This window comes from Perognathus longimembris, chromosome 2 (genome assembly GCF_023159225.1).
Source record: "Perognathus longimembris pacificus isolate PPM17 chromosome 2, ASM2315922v1, whole genome shotgun sequence".
Taxonomy (NCBI): Eukaryota; Metazoa; Chordata; class Mammalia; order Rodentia; family Heteromyidae; genus Perognathus; species Perognathus longimembris.
Genome location: NC_063162.1, coordinates 48,705,135 through 48,723,202, shown reverse-complemented (window position 1 = coordinate 48,723,202; position 18,068 = coordinate 48,705,135). Strand labels below are relative to the sequence as shown.

The following is an 18,068-nucleotide window of genomic DNA, read 5'->3' as shown; positions in this document are numbered from 1 at the left end:
TTCAGAAAAAATCACATTTTATTGATCATCCTTATTTATAATTATAAAAAATAGATATAAATAAAAACAGCAGAATATAATTATTAAATATTCAGTATATAGGAGTGGTCCTCACCCCATCCAGTGAGGATTGGACAAAATTTGCTAGTAAGTCAGAGGGCTTAACTGGCCAAGAAACTGATAACTACATAAAAGTGAAACAGACATTTAGTGCTGGTCACAGGTCATGCTTGAAAATGCTACAATCACAGAAAGTATCACATGGGTGATCCAAGAAGCTCCAGTAATGACACATAACATCTCCAGATAAACCACTTTGTGACACCACAGTCCACAGTTTTAGGGAATATTTAGACTTGTAGTCAGACACAGGCACATACCAGCTCTATTTCATTTACTTGTTTACACTCATAGCCAGCACCCAAGTACACAAACATAAATGGTATTTCCCAATCCATTTGTGGAATGCAGAGTCCCTCCCTCAAACTATTAGTGTCTCTATCCCCCCCTCCCCCAAATACTGTTCTCACATTGATCAAGCTCTCTCAAGAGACCTCAGCTGTTACAATTCCTAATTGGGAAATTATTCATTTCCCAAGAATAGGCTTCATTAATGGCTCTGTTGGGGGAACTAACTCTCCTCCCATCCATACACAGGAGACACCATTTTGAACTCCGGAGATTTTAGTCCAGAAGAAGATGTAACTGGTCAAAACCATCCTGAGTCAGGACCACCGCTCCATCCCAGCCAGGAGGGTCTGGGTGACCAGCACCCAGGCCCATGTCTGAGGGTAAAGCTATTATTGCTCACCCTGGTGGGCAGCACAAGCAAACCATCTCCATAGAGCCTGTCTCACGCAGCCTCTTCCCTAGAGCTGATGGAGATGACCCAGCAGCAGAGATGACAGTCAGCATGGGAGTTTCCCACCCTGTTTGTTTCCTCCTTTGGTTCTCTGGAGGTGCTCAAAGGGCGAGGCCATTTTCATCCCCGATGTGGGCGTGGATCCAGTCCAGGAAGTATGAGACCCTCGTGTAGACACCTGGCTTGTCCTTCAAGGCACATCCTCGACCCCAGCTCACAATCCCAGTCAGGGTCATACGGTCATTGGTAGAGCAAACAAGGGGTCCTCCAGAGTCTCCCTGATAAGCCAAAGATATGAAATAAGTCCTGGGTCTTTTGATTCCACAACCTAACCATGCCTGAGAGAGCTTGAGGACAATTACTAGAGTCAAAGACATGGCTCACTCCTTTGATTAGTTTTCTACCTCAAGAAGGTTTGATACTAGTCCTCTCTCTACTTGGCATTTCTACTAATTATCTGCCAAGCTCCCACCCTAGCATATACCATGTTCAGTCTCAATGTTGTATCTTTCCATCGAAACCCTCTCTCTACCTCTTTTTTGCCTTTTCCTTTTATTTATTTTTTCATATTTTGTGTTTTGAAACAGAGCATTGCTATATAGCCTAGGCTAGCCTCAAACTACAGATCCTTCTTCCTTATCATCTAAGTATTTGGGCTTAGAGACCTGCAGCATCATGTCTAGCCCCTCCATCTCTTTAAATACTTACCATATCACATTCTATTTAAAACTTCCCTTCCGGGGCTGGGGATATGGCCTAGTGGCAAGAGAGCTTGCCTCGTATACATGAGGCACTGGGTTCGATTCCCCAGCACCACATATACAGAAAACGGCCAGAAGTGGCGCTGTGGCTCTAGTGGCAGAGTGCTAGCTTTGAGCAAAAGGAAGCCAGGGACAGTGCTCAGGCCCTGAGTTCAAGGCCCAGGACTGGCAAAAACAAAACAAAACAAAAACTTCCCTTCCCTCTCCTAATCTTCTGATTTTTTGGGGGGGTGGGTGGGGGAGGGTTACTGCTCCTGAGGTTTGAACTTAGGACCCAGGCACTATCCCTGAGCTTTTATGCTCAAAGCTAGTACTCTACCATTTAAGCCACAGTTCCACTTCCAGGTTTTGGTTGGTTAACTGGAGAAAAGAGTATCATGGACTTTCCTGCCTAGACTGGCTTCAGACCACGATAGTCACAGCTCAGCCTCCTGAGTGGCTAGGATTACAGGCATTAGCTATTGGCACCCGGCTAATTATTTATTTTTGTGTATAGTTGTACTAGGATTAAACCCAGAGCCTCTAGCTTATTAGGCAAGTGCTCTATCCTTGGAGCTATACCTCCAGCTCCACTTGATCTTTTATTATTCACATTCCATGAATCCTAGGAATCAAGTTATATTGCACTGTATTATCTCCTTTTTCTTAAGGTCCTCTTAGTCACCCTGATCTGCAGTGCCTGCCACACAGCCAAACTCAGGCCACATGTATAGGGGAACACATGAAGATTTGTGTAAACCCTCAAAGACCTGAGCTCTTGATTATGACTTCCTAGGATTTTGGCTAAAACAGACTCCTTGAAGTTGGCAAGGTCAGGCCCAAGAGCTCCAGGAAGATTTGGAGGTGATGGAGAGAGAGAGTTTGGATGCTCACCTGGCAAGAATCTGTTTCCCATTGTGGATCAGCCGCACACAACATTTTGGTGGTGACTTCAGAGCCATAGTAGTGGGGCTGCTGACACTCCTTGTGAGAAACTAGTTTGACAACTGTCATTTTCAGATTCTTTGGATAAAGATAGTCACCTAGATGGAGAAAACATGGGGGAGTTTGCATTAAGAGACATCTGGTGCCTCTTTGTCAGGGAGGGGAACCAAAACTGTATCCCTATTAGCAAATGCCTTTATTTGTTTCCTTCCCTTCTGTGTCTTTATCCTTTCCACAGTGGATCACTCACCATTTACTTTGGTCGCCTAGCCCGTCATTCCCTCAACAACACTCCCTGCTCTATCTCTGGAGTCATGTGCCGCCTACATAGTGCTCCCATCTCTTTTTTTTTTTTTTTTTTGCCAGTCCTGGGCCTAGGACTCAGGGCCTGAGCACTGTCCCTGGCTTCTTTTTGCTCAAGGCTAGCACTCTGCCACTTGAGTCACAGTGCCAATTCTGGCCATTTTCTGTATATGTGGTGCTGGGGAATCGAACCCAGGGCTTCAAGTATACCAGGCAAGCGCTCTTGCCATATCCCCAGAGTGCTCCCATCTCTTTCCAGCCTTTTCTTCATGTACTACTGCACTCACTCCCAGGTTACAATTCTCCCCAAATGTCACTTACTGGAACTTTCTTTTCCGAAGCCAGTGATCTCACAGCTTGTGCCAAAATGGGCATCGTCAACCCTTGGGGGCAAGCAGATGGTTTGTATGGACCGGGATGGCTTCGCACACTGGTATGTATTTGAACGAATCTTCAATAAGGCTGAAGAAGGGGAAAAGGGTCAAAAGGGAAAGATTACCACTGGGTAATCTTTCTCCCCTCTAAATGCTGAGGAAGTGCTGTATTGTCTGTTCCTAGAGTTGTAAGTCATCCAGAAAGATCTGTTGTTAACTTGTCATCTGGAAACCTTCCCTGCTCCATGTTCTAAGGACTTTGTTCTAACTGCTAATGACGGCTTAGGCCAGAGTTGCTACATATAGCTAAACAGTTTTGTGCAAAAAGATAAATGCTGAGAGAGATAAACTAAAACCCATCCAAGGCTCTTTACTTTAAATTCTGTACCCTAGTGTAGACAGAAGATACTTTCATCCTAATTTATCCCAACAAGCCATTCCTAGTACAAGCCATATGCCCATTAGGCTATATGTTTGGTAAATTCAAGGTCTCTACAGAAGAGCATCATATATTTCACTCTGAATTCTTCCCATCCATTCCCTTTGCTGAATAAGGCAGGTACTTCAAGTTCCCTTACAATTAATTCCACCTCCCCTTGGGTCTCTTCCTGGACTCCTCTTTTCCCAGCCACCATCAATATGGTGGTTGAGGGTTTTCACTCACCAATATCATTGTGGTGGGCCAGGCTGTCAGCACTATAGTCCTCGTGTAAGATGAGCTGCTCTACTTCGAACTTCCTCTCCCCAGGAGTAACAGAGTTCAGTGTTGATCGACCCACATAGACAATGTAGTGTTCCTTCCGAGGGTAATTACTGTGGGAGATAAGATCTGTCAGATAGCCGTACTCTCCTCAAATTCCATCATTTCTTCCTTCCCACCATATAGGGCTGAAAAGTATCATTGTCTCCAAGGCCACCTTGGAGAAAGGCTATGGGGGAGAATCTGAGGATTTGGGGGGTGGGGCAGAAGGGTTAGAGAGAAGAAAAGGACATACATGAAGCAATGTGTGGCACTGACCACCCAGCAAGGACTGATAAGGCTGCCACCGCACACATAGGTAACAGAGCCTCCCTGGTGCTTTCTGTAGATGGCTGCAAACCAGGGCTGGTTCTCAATGTTGGTGAACTCTCCCCCAACAATCTTAAAGCGGGGCCTCACAGCCCTCTGGCCACACTGAAATTCTTGTTCTGGAGGAGTAAGACAAAAAAAGACGACTTGGAGAAGCAGGAAAGATAAAGTATCCCACTCAGGTATACTTCCTGAGATGGAAAAAGGGAGCATATAAGTTTGTCTCCTGTTATACTCCACTGTTATAAGCAGTCAGTAACACTTACCAACAGAGCAGCTGGACACCATACACTCACGGACAAACTGCATTCGGCCAATCTGCACATAGCACCATGGCTGCCTTTGGCCATCTGGGTTCCTGTAAAACACAGAACAACAGTAGATGTCATTCCAACCCAGAATGTCATCCCTCCAAGAAATACTCAACCAGATATCTGGCTCTTTTCATGTTATGGCCAGCACTCTAGGAACAGAAAATGATATAACAACACAGTTTCTGAATGACTATAGGGAAGGCTCCTGGTATGTGGTCCCCCACCTCACCTGCAGTAATTGTGTTTCCCCAGACCCAGAAGAGGAGCATCAGATCTGTGAGCATTGTATGTTTTCCCAAGGACAGCAGCTGAATTCCAGGCCAGACAGGGTCGGCCCTTGATGTCAGTGTTGGCTTTTCCTCGATAGGAGTGACCATTCCCCTCATAGCAGGTTTTTGATGTATCTATAAAGATGTGAAGATGAGGGGATATTAGAGGATATCAGACAGGCATTTTAGAGATGATGTGGTTTTAGATCTAGCAAACATGACACTGGAAAGTGTCTCCTTAACTGCACCTCATACTTATGCAGTCACTGCTGCAGGAGACTGTGTATGTGAGGCCATGCATACCACATAGGCATGAAAATGTCACCCACCCTTCTTGAGCTTCTAACCTCTGCCTGCTGGCTCTCTCTCTCTTCTCTTTTTATCTCCCCCCACCCCATACAGAGTCACACTGTATAGTTTAGGTTAGTCTCACACTCAAATTTTTCCTGCTGAAATTACAGGTATACGCTTCCATACTTCTTCTGCCTGCTCTTGTATCTCATCCTTCTCTCCTGCTCTGAAATCTCCGGGGCCATGCTTTCCCAGTTAAGAGTTGAGATCCTCATACCTATTTCACAATGCTTCCCTTGAAATTTCTTTGGGCAGTTGCATCGCTGAATATTGGAGAAGTATTTGTAGGACACACATGTTCCTCCATTCAGACAGCCACAGTTTGCTGGAGAGCACAAAAGCAAGGGGTAAGCAAGGGGGAGAAGGCAAGTGGGGAGCCAGCCCAGAAGCAAAGTCAGGAATGGTCTGTCTCCTGAGGCTTTCAACATGTCTGTGCAGCCAACTATTGTGCAAGGGGTGAATACTCACATGGATCTGACTTCCGAGGTTCTTGGCTACCCTGAAAGAGACATGGGGAGGTGTCACCACGGGTCCCATGCTCCTGGGATTCCAGGGTGAGGACAAAATGACCCCCAGCCTAAAAATCCCCTCTCCCCTAACTAGCTCTACAATTGCCAATCCGAGGTTTGGGGTAGGGAGAAATGGATTGTCTCAATTAAGCTTCAGTACCAGGTACCCTGAGGCTAGAACCATCCTGTGGCTTCTTCCTTCTTTGCCCAACTGTACAAACCCCCTTGGTTTTCAAGTCCCCCAGTGATGCTGACCTGAGTCCAGAGGACTCCAGCTCCCTAGGCAGCCCTTCCTTCCCCTGAGTCCTGCGAGTCCGCTCCTTCAAAATCATGCAGGAAATCTACTTACTTTAGCGTTGCTGACGACTAAGGTGCAGAGGAAGAGAGACGCGAGCAGGACTCTCATGGTGGTGAGGCTAGGCTCTAGACAGCAGCACTACAAAGGAAGGAAAAGTCAAGGCAATAAGCGGAGGGGCCAGGAGGAGCAACGGGGAGTTACTTGGGTCGGGGGGGGGGGAGCTGGTGGTGACCAAGTTCCCCAGGTTCAGGGGTGTCTCCTCTCTCTCCAGGGGCCCCTGGCTTGCAGCGCACGAGGACGCAAGGGTCACGATCGGCTATTCAAAAGGCTGCAGCCTTTGAGCAGCATCCAGGGCAGCCCGATTGGGGGTGGGGGGCTGGGGGGAGGGAAGCAGCGCACCTCCCGCCACGCCACGCGATCTTAGGACAAGCCGCACTCACCGAGCGCTGCGGCGGATGGGATCGGGCGGGCACTGCGGGGACGGGGTTACCACTACCGGGCTGGGCTGCTGGGCTCCACTCGGCACTGTTCTGCGGGCGGGCGGGGCTGGCCGTATATGAGGACCCGCCCCAGGCTGGCTCCGCCCCCACTCGAGTCACCACCCCACACCGCCTTCCCCCTGCCTTTCCCCACGACCGCAGTGACCTGGCCGCGCTGGCTTCCGCCACTTCGACAAAGAGTGGGCAGCACGCGAACCCCAGCCAAGGAGACGGACTGAGGCATCCGAGGACATACCTTCTTGGCCTTTCCTTTCACTCACCGGGTCCAGATGCAGCTCCAGTGCAGCTTTCTGCCCGGTTTTCTCCCCCGCCCCCCAGTTGCAAAGAGGTTGCACGCTCTCGGAAGGCTGCCTTACTGCCCCAAGTCTCCCGGGACTCAGCCACTCCGTTCTCCAACCTGTCACCCTCACCCGCCCCGCACCTGCCATGAGAGTGACTTCAGACCCATGCAGCCTAGTCCACCACATCTCCTACAGTCTATCTATCCACTCGAAAATGGATGGAACATTCGCTTCCTGAAATAGGGCTGCCTTTAGTCGAGTGGTGGGGTCCTCGAAAATCACTGGCATGACCGGTGGAGACAGGAGAGAAAGATGCGTTTATTGCTTACCATAGTGGAACTTAATAGTGTTATTAGGGGACAAAAGGCAAGGTCAGATTTTTTTTAATGTGTTTATTTATTTATTTTGGCCAGTCCTGGGGCTTGGACTCTGGGCCTGAGCACTGTCCCTGGCTTCTTTTTGCTCAAGGCTAGCATTTTGCCACTTGAGCCACTGCGCCACTTCTGGCCATTTTCTGTATATGTGGTGCTGGGGAATTGAACCCAGGGCCTCATGTATAGGAGGCAAGCACTCTTGCCACTAGGCCATATCCCCAGCCACAAGGTCAGATTTTAATTGAGATTTGCTCTTGGGTTTAAGGGCATTGTGGGGGGAGGGGGGGATGAGGGGAGACAGTACAGGGGCTTGAATTTAGGGCCTGGGCACTATCCTGCTCAAAGCTGGTGCTCTACTACTTGAACCACAATTCCACTGCCAGCTTTCTGCTGGTTAATTGGAGATAAGAGTCTCACTGACTTTTCTGCCTGGCCTGGCTTCAAACTATGATCTTCAAATCTCAGCCTCTTGAGTAGCTAGTATTACACATGTGAGCCACCAGCACCTGGCCTAAAATTTTATTAATATGGGTAGGTTGAAAACAGTGGAGAGTTAGGAAGTTGAACACTCTGCTCCCAGCAGAAGAAAGGGGAGGGAGGTTGATGGAGAAGATAAGATTTATTTTTCACTACATGCCCTTTTATACTGTTCAGAAATTTAAAAACATCTCTGTATCATCCACTCCAAAAAAGACACTTATACATTTTAAAATGCAGTGGTATTTAGCATTCTACTTCATCACAGAGCATTATTTATATTCAGATTCAAAGAAATTGTTTATTGGACTCCAGAAGACAGATCACAGTAGTGTGCAAATCACACTACTTGCCCTTCGTGAGGACAAGCACACATACTTGTGAGCCCACTCACATGCCTTGGACACATTTGGAGGTGCACAGAAAAGAAAGGACTAGGTTCATTCATCTCTATCTCTTGGCCATGGTGTTAGGGCCAAGGGTTTGCTACTCAGAAGAACTGGATTCCTTCCAAGGAGAAAGGAGGCTGAGTCTTCATAATTCCAAAGGGCTGGAGCCCTGTTCCTTTCCTTGCCTATACCTACAACATTTTGCTGCCTTGTAACCCCGGATTTGAGGCCTAGGTCATCACTTGAGAAAGGCAGAAGGAAAGTAGGAAGAAGTTTAGGAGGTAGAAAGAAGAAAGCCTCCACTCCAGCCAAAGGGTTTAGTAGAATGACAGCCTCTGGGTAGGGAAAGTGCAAATTCACCATCCACATGAAGCAGGTGACCCAACATCCTCTGGAAGTGCCAGATGGCCAAGGGACCACTGAGTCAAAGGCTCCATAGGTCTCAAAGCCAGCTTTGCTATTTCCTCTACAAGACAGTGGTCAGTTTTGTTTATCAGAGAACCCATTAATTGTAAATAAACGTGATCAAAATGTAAACAGAGACATTATAGCCTTAAGACTTGCCCTGAAATTCCTAGATTAGTTATTAGGAAATTCCCCAACAGGCTGTCATGATTCACGTTGCCACCCTACCCTCCCCTGCCCCCCAGCAGCCCTCATGACTCCGAATTACTTGGCTGGGGGAAGTCATGCTGATTCTTTGAGAGCAGGATGACCTCATTTCCTCCTGGACAAACAGAGACCGCTATGCAGTATGACATTCTTCTTCCTCCTTTTCCTGCCTTTTCACCTGAGTGAAACTACCTCTAACTCTTCACAGAACTGCCCTTTCCTCTCGATGATCTTCAGAACCCTGAGATCTCTGAACATCTTTTGTTGTGGGCTGTTACTAGATTTTGTTCTTTGGGAGCAAAGAATATATCTGTAAATAGCTTCTCTCTTCCTTGGCACTTGGTATGCACCTTATACATATAGGGGCTTCATTGTGAATGAATCAACGAATAGAAAGGTTTGAGAACAGAAAGCTTTGGGGCACTCTGGAAGGCGTCTCTCACCATCATCATCATCATCATCATCTGAAATAGTACTGACTTTTTGTGTAGTGTTTCTGTCTGATGCTTAAAGACACTTTGAAGTAAACCACTCATCTTCAAACTCACAACTTCTTTGTGATGCCAATTGGAATTGTTATTCCCATTCTGCCAATGAGGAAAATGAGGTTGCAGAGAAGTATGGACAATGAGTGACCTAGTCAGCCCCTGTATCCAGTTCTTCGGACTCTTGTACTGAGCTCTAGACCTTACTGTCCTTAGGCAGAATGCTGTAAAGGGGGCCAGTAAAAGGACCTGTAAGGTGCTTATCCAGACAAGCTAAGATGCTCCAGGTAAGGTGTTCAGCTCAAGCCCTCCTACTGGCTTTGGAGATCTTCTTCCACAAATATTGCTTAGGATTCTGAGTTTCAAAGATGCTCGCTCTGTAATACAAGTTACTGACTTGCCTGAAATCCAGGAACTGAGCTTTGTGCTGAAAAAGGAACTGAATGTATATGACTTCATTCTTAACTTCCAGAAGGAAGCAACCTACCTCTACCTCTTTGGTTCAAGGGTTCAAACCTCTTGAGTCAGATGTGGTCACACAGACTGATGGAGGGAGCTTCTGATAAAAGAAAAGATAAATGCCAAGTGCACAGAGAGGAACAAAGTGTTTAGACTTGGCCTTGAGACATGTTCAGGAAACAGTCCCTGAAAGGCTATTTTCCCACGAGCTAGACTCCAGAGGTAAGCTCACACTGAGTCCCATGGGTTACTATAGGAAGAATATTCAGCATGATACTACAGAAAGACCATGTCCAAATTGAGTTATCTTAGACTAAACTCTTAGAGTTTCATTTTAGGGTCACTAAGCTGTTTTGATTTCTGTTCTCGCAAAATAAAGCAACACCTGACCTACTTGTATTATGTTTTGCAGAATGAATAACATCATTCTTATATTGAAAATGTTTATTCTTTCAGTCATCTGCTTTTTTGTTTTTTGGTGGGGGGGAGGTAGTTTGGTTTAGGAACTGTGGGCCTTGTACTTGCTAAGCAAACACTCTTATCACTTGAGCCAACTCTCTAGCCCCACCCCCCCTTTTTTTTTTGCTATTATTCAGATATAATCTCATGTGTTTTCCTGGGTGGATCTCTTACCTATTTATGCCTCCTGTGTGGCTAGGATTACAGAAATGATCATCATACATCACTAATCTGTTACTGAAGTTGGCCTAAAACTGCAATCCTCTGTATCTCTGCCTCCTTACTTACTAAGATTACAGACACAAGTGACTGTACCTAGATTTCTGATGGGGCTATTATATTCATAGCACATGCTTTCAGGTCTAGTTGCTACAGATGGAAGGGTGAACTTTGTTGGGGACTCAACCCAGGGCTTCACACATGTTACACAATTGCTCTACCACCAAGCTATACCCTTGGTCCAGAAATGAATTTTGTAGACTAAATCCCTGCCTTCCCTTCTCTTCCTGTGACTATATTGGCCCAAAGGACCAGGTCATGCTGGAGTCCATCTCTGGATTCCAGTTAAGTGGGGATACTGTGTCCTTGGCCTGCAATTCCCAGCAACTGGGCAGCTGGGATGGACAGCTGCATGGGCTGCTCACCCCATCCCTGACACCCACATACTCCCCTTGTCTGTGGCCCTGTGCCACCTAAACCTCTCTTTCCCTCTTCCATGTGGGCAAACAGACAGCTGTTCTCGGAAGAGGACAGGCAACACTGGTCACATGAATTCTTTGAGTCTGAGGTCCCCCTGCTCTCCATGTGTTTAGTATACTACAGGTGAAGCTGATCTGGCAACAAAAGCCATGTCTAGGCCTGTAACCTGATAGGGGAGGTGCTAGTGCTCCCGGGCCCCTAGTGGCCTGGAAAGGGGTGGAGGAAAGCCACATACTTGCTTCCTTACTCATGGAAAGCAAAGAGCCCTTGGGGGGCCAGGCCATGAGGTTATACTGTGTCCTCAGTAACACCAAAAGCCCAAGCCAACTTGGTCTCTCAATTCAACATAGGACCATCTAAAACTTCATTGCCCTTTCAGGCCTCACCATCACTGGCCTGATTTCTAGCCCCACTTCCTCCAGTCCAGTCAGCTTATCTCTCTGCATAAATGTCTTGTGCCTTGGACAGATTTTTCTTTGTCTATAATTCAAACACATTTACTACACAAGTCAAGAACTAACTACTTTAAAAGACTTGGTCATGAACTTTCCAGACCTCTGGATTCTGAGTCCCCCCACAAGGGACTTCTATTTACAGCTCAAGTTGCCATGTAGGACTTGCATTAAATTCTTTAGTGGAAGCAGCAGGATGACGCCTGCAGCAAGGACTAGAAGGGAAAACCAGAAACTGGTGGGTTTACTGAAAACTTCCAAGAAACCAATGATGTTTAGCAAGATTTGCTCAGCTAGGAGCTGAAATACTAAAACTTCCTGCTGAGAAGGAAAAGCAAAGATAGCATTCATAGCTCGTGATGTATATTTTCAGGTGCTCATAACTCTCTCAAGCTAGATCCTGTATCTTGGATTCTATATGCTTTTCTGTCTTTACAGCAAGTGTAGGCACTTCCTTTTCCATTAAACAGAAAGGAAAATAGAGGCTAATGAAGGGAAGTGAATCATCCAGAGTTCATTCACAGAAAATGATGAGATTTAGAACTCACAGATATTTGAGGAACCTTGTGATACATTTCCACCCTCTCTCCTATTCTGAATCCTCAGCTCCTCCTCCCTTCCTATCCTTCATCCCCACCCTCTCTCTGTTTCCTACCCACCTGCAGAAGGTGCTTTTTTCCTCCTAAGCAGTGCCTGAGAGCAGTTTGGCATGCCTCTGGAGCAACGTTTAGAACAGCCAAGTCTTGAGAAGAGATGTCTTCTTTTAGAAGAAGCCATAAGTGGCTAAATGCATGGACATGTGTGGGAAGAGGGGGTAGGGGCAGAGCATGAATAAGAGGAACAGGATACTCCTTGTTTACTCTGGGGGCAGTGATAGTGGGTAGTGTGGTAGTAGCTAAAGAAAAGGAAGTCTGCTTCCTCTAAAGGGATCTTATTAGCTATCCCTTGTTAAAGAGAGATAATGAAAGCTACGCCCTGGTGGTTCATGCCTATAATCCTAGCTACACAGAAGGCTGAGATATGAGGACTGTAGTTCAAAGTCACCCAGGGCAGGAAAGTCTGTGAGACTCTTATCTCCATTAATCACAGAAAAAGCTGGAAGTGGTGCTGTGGCTCAAAGTGGTAAAGTGCCAGTCTTAAGCAAAGGGAGCTTAGGGACAGCTCCAAGGCCCAGAATTCAAGACCCAGTACTGGCAAAAAGTATGATGATGATGATGATGATGATGATGATGATGATGATGACAACGATGATGATGACAGATAATGAAACTCTGCACTGGGTCATGCCTGTAGTCCCAGCTACTTGGGAGGCTGAGGGGAGAGGATTATTTGAGCTGAGGCATTTGATAACAGCATACCCAACATAGATAGATACTCCTCCAAAAAATTATAGTAAAAATGTAAAATATAGCTAATAACTAATTTTTATTTGCATAATGTGTTCTCACATGTTAACAACATTCCTTAAGTAAAATGCTATTAATATCACCATTTTATAGATGAGAAGACAAAGGCTCAAGGGTTCCAGCAGTTTTCCCAAGATCATACTATAGGCAAATGGTAGAGCTGAGACTGCCCAGATCTGATTGATTCCAGAGTTAGGAGAACAGTCTCCTGGACACAGTAGTCCATTCAGTTAGAGAAGTGAGGGTGCTTGCCCTTATAATGAGGAATCTTTCTCCTTCTAACCCATGAGGACACCCCAGAATAGCACTAACTGTCTGGATCCTGTCTGCTTTGGTTCCTGCTTACCCAGCTTGGGCTAAACTGATCAAAATGCTCTTCCTTTTGTTTAATATAGACAACCACAGTTGTGTCTGCTGGGTCTAGTTAGAAAAATGGTCATTGAGTGTTACATATCTGTATGGATCTCTAGAAGTAGCTTCACCAGTCTTCCCTTTTTACATCCACTATTCACCTATATTTATATCATAGGTTTCCCTAGGGCTCCATTGTGGGAAAATACCAACAGCATTTAATTATGGAGCATGCCTTTTGATTAACAGGCATTAGACTAATCATTCTGTATGTGTTGCATCATTTAGTCCTCAGTGAGGAAATGCAATATTATCCTTACTTTAAGAAAAAGAAACAGACTTTGAGAGGTTAAAATAGCTTGCCTAAGGTCACATAGCTTGTTACTGTCTCTTTGACTAACAATGTAACTATTTGATCATCTCACAGGCTGCTAGGTCCATTTATGCTGGGAGTAGTGCTTCCCTCTCTGTAAAGATGCAACACAGTCCTAACTCATATTTCTTGCTTCAAAGCCTATGGGTTTTGTTTTGTTTTGCAAAGCTAGGAATGGAACCCAGGGCTTCTTGCATGTTAGGCAAGCAGTGTACCACTGAGCTATCCCCTTAACCCTGAAAGTCTATGTGTTTATTATCACTAGCATAACACTGCCTCTTTACCCCTCCCCAAGGAAAGGAAAAAAAGGGGGACGCCATGGAGTAGGAGCCCAGATATCCAAAATAATAAATATTTGCTAATACTATTTTTTCCAAACTTGTCTGGTGATAAGAATTGCCCAGATTGAAAGTTTAAAGGCTGTAGATTTTCAGTTCTTTGGAAATTCTAGTTCATCAAATCCAGAATGTGTCCCAAGGTATCTGATTCTTAATATAGCCTTCAGGGGAATCCTGCTACATAACAAGTTTTAGGGAAATCATTTTTCCCAATGTGTCAATGCATATTGAGAAGTGTTGGTTGTTTTTTTTTTTTCAACTGGGAATACCCAATTTAACCACATCTTCTATGGAGCAGCACTGTTACTCCATATACCAGTCTCATCCTTTGAGATTCAGGTCAGAGGAGAACCCAGGTGGGAAAGGCCAGGGCTGCAAGGCAGTCCTATGAGCAGAGCTCTGAGACATGAATGAATCAAGGAAGGGGATGGACACTTCTGAGCACTGTGCCAACAAAACCACCCTAAGGTGATTTTTCTAAATAAATCTGTTCTCAGAAAGTTAATTGCTTCAACACTTTTGTGCTTGTGGTTGTTTTTTTTTAAGATTCCTAGTGATCGTTTCATTTTTTTTTTAATGCCAAATGAATGGCTAACTGAAGGGACTTTCCATATGAGACTAAAAATTAGAACCAGAGTAACCCTCAAAGTCACAGCAGTGAATAGGAAATTGACAACCTCCAAAAAAGACCTCTAGGAAATTATGAGAATAAAGCAGAGGTTACAACAAAGCAGGTATGAGATCACCTGTATGTACTGGCACCTTTGTCTTCATCCTGTTTCCTCACAATTTCTGTACTGGTCCTCTTCTGAGCCTCTCAAGTTAGGCTTGGTTTTTTTAGTTTAGTTTTTAGTCTCAAGGATCTTCTGATTCCACCTGAATGGCATTACAAAAAAAATGTACCTTGCAGCTGTGTGATAACCACAATATCTGTATTTCCAGTTAAAAATCAGCCAGCATGGGGCTGGGAATATGGCCTAGTGGCAAGAGTGCTTGCCTCATATACATGAAGCCCTGGGCCTATATATATAGCCCTAGCACCATATATATAGAAAATGGCCAGAAATGGCACTGTGGCTCAAGTGGCAGAGTGCTAGCCTTGAGCAAAAAGAAGCCAGGGACAGTGCTCAGGCCCTTCTGAGTCCAGGACTGGCAAAAAATAATAATAATAAATTTTAAAAATCAGCCAGCAGTAACATTATCCCAATGCAGACACTTTGCTCCAGCGTATAGTATCCTGACGTTCATTGTATGCTCACCTCAAGTTCTAGCAATAAAATAATCACACTCAACTCAAACCACTTACTTCATTCAATTAACCAGAAATTACTTTCAGTTACCTATGGCAGGCCTAGCATGTGTTACATTCTGAGGGCCCACAGGACAAGACATCTACTCAGAAGAAGTCTGGAATCTGGTTAGGAAGACAAAATAAATTTATATGAAACAATTAAAAAGTCTGGATAGTGACTATTTTTGTGGTTTCTATTAAGTAAATTTTATTATTTTTAGAGTAACCATTTTACTTAATTCATAGAAAGTTGATAAACTGTTGGATTCTGATTTCCTGGTAAAATGTAAGACCACACTTAAATAACTTATATCCAAGATGTATAATGAAATTTATACATTCAGAACACATATGGTGTTGTCCTTAAATTTTTTTAAAAAATATTATAAAGGTGATGTACAGAGGGGTTACAGTTACATAAGTCAGGTAATAAGTGCATTTCTTTTTGGATAATATCACCTCTTTCCTTGCTCTCTCCCAGGTTTTCTCTCCCACTCTTCCCTCCTCGGGAGTTATGTAGTTCATTTTCAACATAGTGTCCAGTGAATACCATTGCTGCCTTTGTTCACCCTTTGTCCCTCCATTCTGTCCCTTTCCTATGATACTATCTTGAAGTATATCGCAGATTATTTTCAGAGTTCTACATTCTATATTCTCTGTAAATAATTCATAGGTTAAAAAAAATGTATCATGCTCTTAAATCAAAACAGAACCAAACATTCATTAATCTGAAACTAAAGTACAGATCTCCATTTCTTGTCAAGATCCGTGTTGCTAAATATTTTTCCATCTTTTTCTAGTTTTTTCAAATGAAGCAAGAGATTATGTTCAGCCATTTTATGCAAATGCTCAGGAGTATTCTTGTGTATAATTTTTACCATGTCCATCACTGTAAATGATTTTTCAAAGTTATCACGAAATAATGTGAGAATTTGCTCTTCTCGAATATTCCTGTGAGAAATATACTGCAGAATTTTAGCTTCGGCATCACAGATTACTGGGCCATGTCCTGGATATATAATAGCAGCTTTGAGTTTCAGTAACGTTTTTAGGGAGTTCATAAAATCATGGAGGTCTTCAAATATAGTTGTTCCTTCCCCAAGAATACAATCTCCAGAAAAGATGGCATTTTCTTCCTCCAAGAGGAGAGCCATGTGATCATCATTATGACCAGGTGTAGAGATAACTTTTAGAGTAGCTCCCTCGGTCTTAATCACAGCTCCATCCTTCAGATAAACATCCTGTTGCTCTCCATTTCCTATAATTTCTTCTTTCTGAGGATTCCGTGGAAGTTTTTTGATGCAGTAGGTAGTGTCATTTTTTTATGTCTTTACAAATATCTTCTATGCCTCCAGAATGATCCTTATGCCAGTGAGTCACTAGGATCTTCTGGATTGCTGTGTTAAGTTCAGCCAGAGCTTGCTTTAAACAGCTGATATATTCTGGAATTGAGGGTTCTCCAGTGTCAATGAGGATTCTCCTGGAGCCGGTCCCCACCAGGTAGGTGTTGGTGCCCTGCAGGGTCATGGGACCTGGGTTACAGCCCAACACTCATACCACCCGACTGGACAGCCGTTTGATGCGCTGCAGCATGACAGCCATCTCCACCTCATCCGCCAGCCGACCCAATCGATAGTGACTATTTTTCTTTTTTTTTTTTTTTTTGCCAGTCCTGGACCTTGAACTCAGGGCCTGAGCACTGTCCCTGGCTTCTTTTTGCTCAAGGCTCGCACTCTGCCACTTGAGCCACAGTGCCACTTCCAGCCGTTTTCTATATATGTGGTGGCTGAGTAATTGAACCCAGTGCTTCATGTATATGAGGCAAGTACTCTTGCCACTAGGCCATATTCCCAGCCCAATAGTGACTATTTTTAAGAAGACAGAAAGTTACAGTTTTTATTGAGGATGTGCAATAGTTGGAATACTTGTGCACTGTTGGTGAGATTATAAAATGATGTGGCCAGGCACTGGTGGCTCACGCCTGTAATCCTAGCTACTCAGGAGGCTGATATTTGAATAGCCAGCCTGGGCAGAAGGTCCCTGTGACACTATAATCTCCAGTTAACCACTCAAAAAAACAGAAGTGGAGCTGTGGCTCAAAATGATGAGTGCTAGCCTTGAGCAAAACTGCTCAGAGACAGCACCCAGGCCCTAAGCTCAAGCCCCATGACTGACATAAAAATAATTATAAAATAAAATAAAATGATGTATGTTATGCCAAGTTGCAAAACGACCACCAAGAAGGCCACTGAGACTCAGACATTCCGAAATGCAAAAGCAAGGCAAGACTTTATTCAAGCGGGCCTCAGCCCGGGCCTCATCCTACCCACCGACACAGCGGAGGGTAGGCAGAAGCCCCGAGCTGCAATGGCACAGAGCTTATAAAGGCAAAAAAACAAAGTTACAGCAATCAGGTGTTCAAGCAAGCAAGATTGTGGGTACAAATCTGATTGGCTCAGGGCTCAAGGTATTCTGGGGGCGGTTAGAGTTAAGCATTCCCAGGTGGTTAGAGTTCTTGTCCAGTTGGGCCCTAATAAGCTTTGCTCATAGTTTAAATAAGGTTTGCTCATAGTTTAAACAGACAACAAAACGGGGGCTGCCTGAGAATGGGGTTTACTTTAACTCTTCATTTCCCCCTTCAATGTATAGACACTATATGACAGTTAAGTTGTCATTTAGCAATTGGAATTACCAAATAATCCGGCAATCCTACTTCTGGATGCATAGCTACAAAAAAAAAAAAAAGATTAAAATAGTCTTGAGGTAATATTTGCATACCCATGTTTAAAGTGGCTCTACCCAAAATGTACAAGACACCTGTGGCTCATGTCTGTAATCCTAGCTACTCAGGAGGCTGAGGTCTGAGGACCAAGGTTCAAAGCCACATAGGGTAGAAAAGTTTGTAAGACTCCTCTCCAATTAACCACCAAAAAGCTGGAAGTGGAGCTATGGCTCAAATGGTTGAGGGCCAGCCTTGAGCAGAAAAAGATAAAGGATAGCATCCAGGCTCTGAATTCAAACACCAGTACCAGCACACACACACACACACACACACACACACACACACACACGTGCGCAGGAGGTGGAA

At 44.7% G+C, this 18,068-nt stretch overlaps 1 protein-coding gene and 1 pseudogene across 1 annotated transcript; both read right to left on the bottom strand.

Annotated features, from left to right (window-relative positions):
- On the bottom strand, positions 1 to 6,547 carry Plau (plasminogen activator, urokinase). Its single transcript, XM_048339087.1, has 11 exons — positions 6,475 to 6,547; positions 6,086 to 6,172; positions 5,696 to 5,726; positions 5,445 to 5,552; positions 4,837 to 5,011; positions 4,560 to 4,651; positions 4,220 to 4,412; positions 3,889 to 4,037; positions 3,172 to 3,312; positions 2,497 to 2,645; positions 1 to 1,140 (listed from the first exon to the last, which is right to left on the bottom strand). Exons 2-11 carry the CDS (start codon positions 6,140 to 6,142, stop codon positions 964 to 966), a joined length of 1,272 nt encoding a protein of 423 aa, XP_048195044.1. The 5' UTR covers positions 6,143 to 6,172; positions 6,475 to 6,547; the 3' UTR covers positions 1 to 963.
- Positions 6,548 to 15,593: 9,046 nt separating this feature from the next.
- On the bottom strand, positions 15,594 to 16,582 carry LOC125346477 (annotated as a pseudogene).
- Positions 16,583 to 18,068: the final 1,486 nt, after the last annotated feature.

Excerpts from the sequence above, each read along its gene's own strand:
- Plau (XM_048339087.1), bottom strand. The coding sequence starts at position 6,142 with ATGAGAGTCCTGCTCGCGTCTCTCTTCCTCTGCACCTTAGTCGTCAGC. Across the intron at positions 5,553-5,695 it reads ACCTCGGAAGTCAGATCCAT|CAAACTGTGGCTGTCTGAAT; the intron begins GTGAGTATTCAC and ends TGTGCTCTCCAG. Across the intron at positions 5,012-5,444 it reads AGGGAAGCATTGTGAAATAG|ATACATCAAAAACCTGCTAT; the intron begins GTATGAGGATCT and ends ACATCTTTATAG.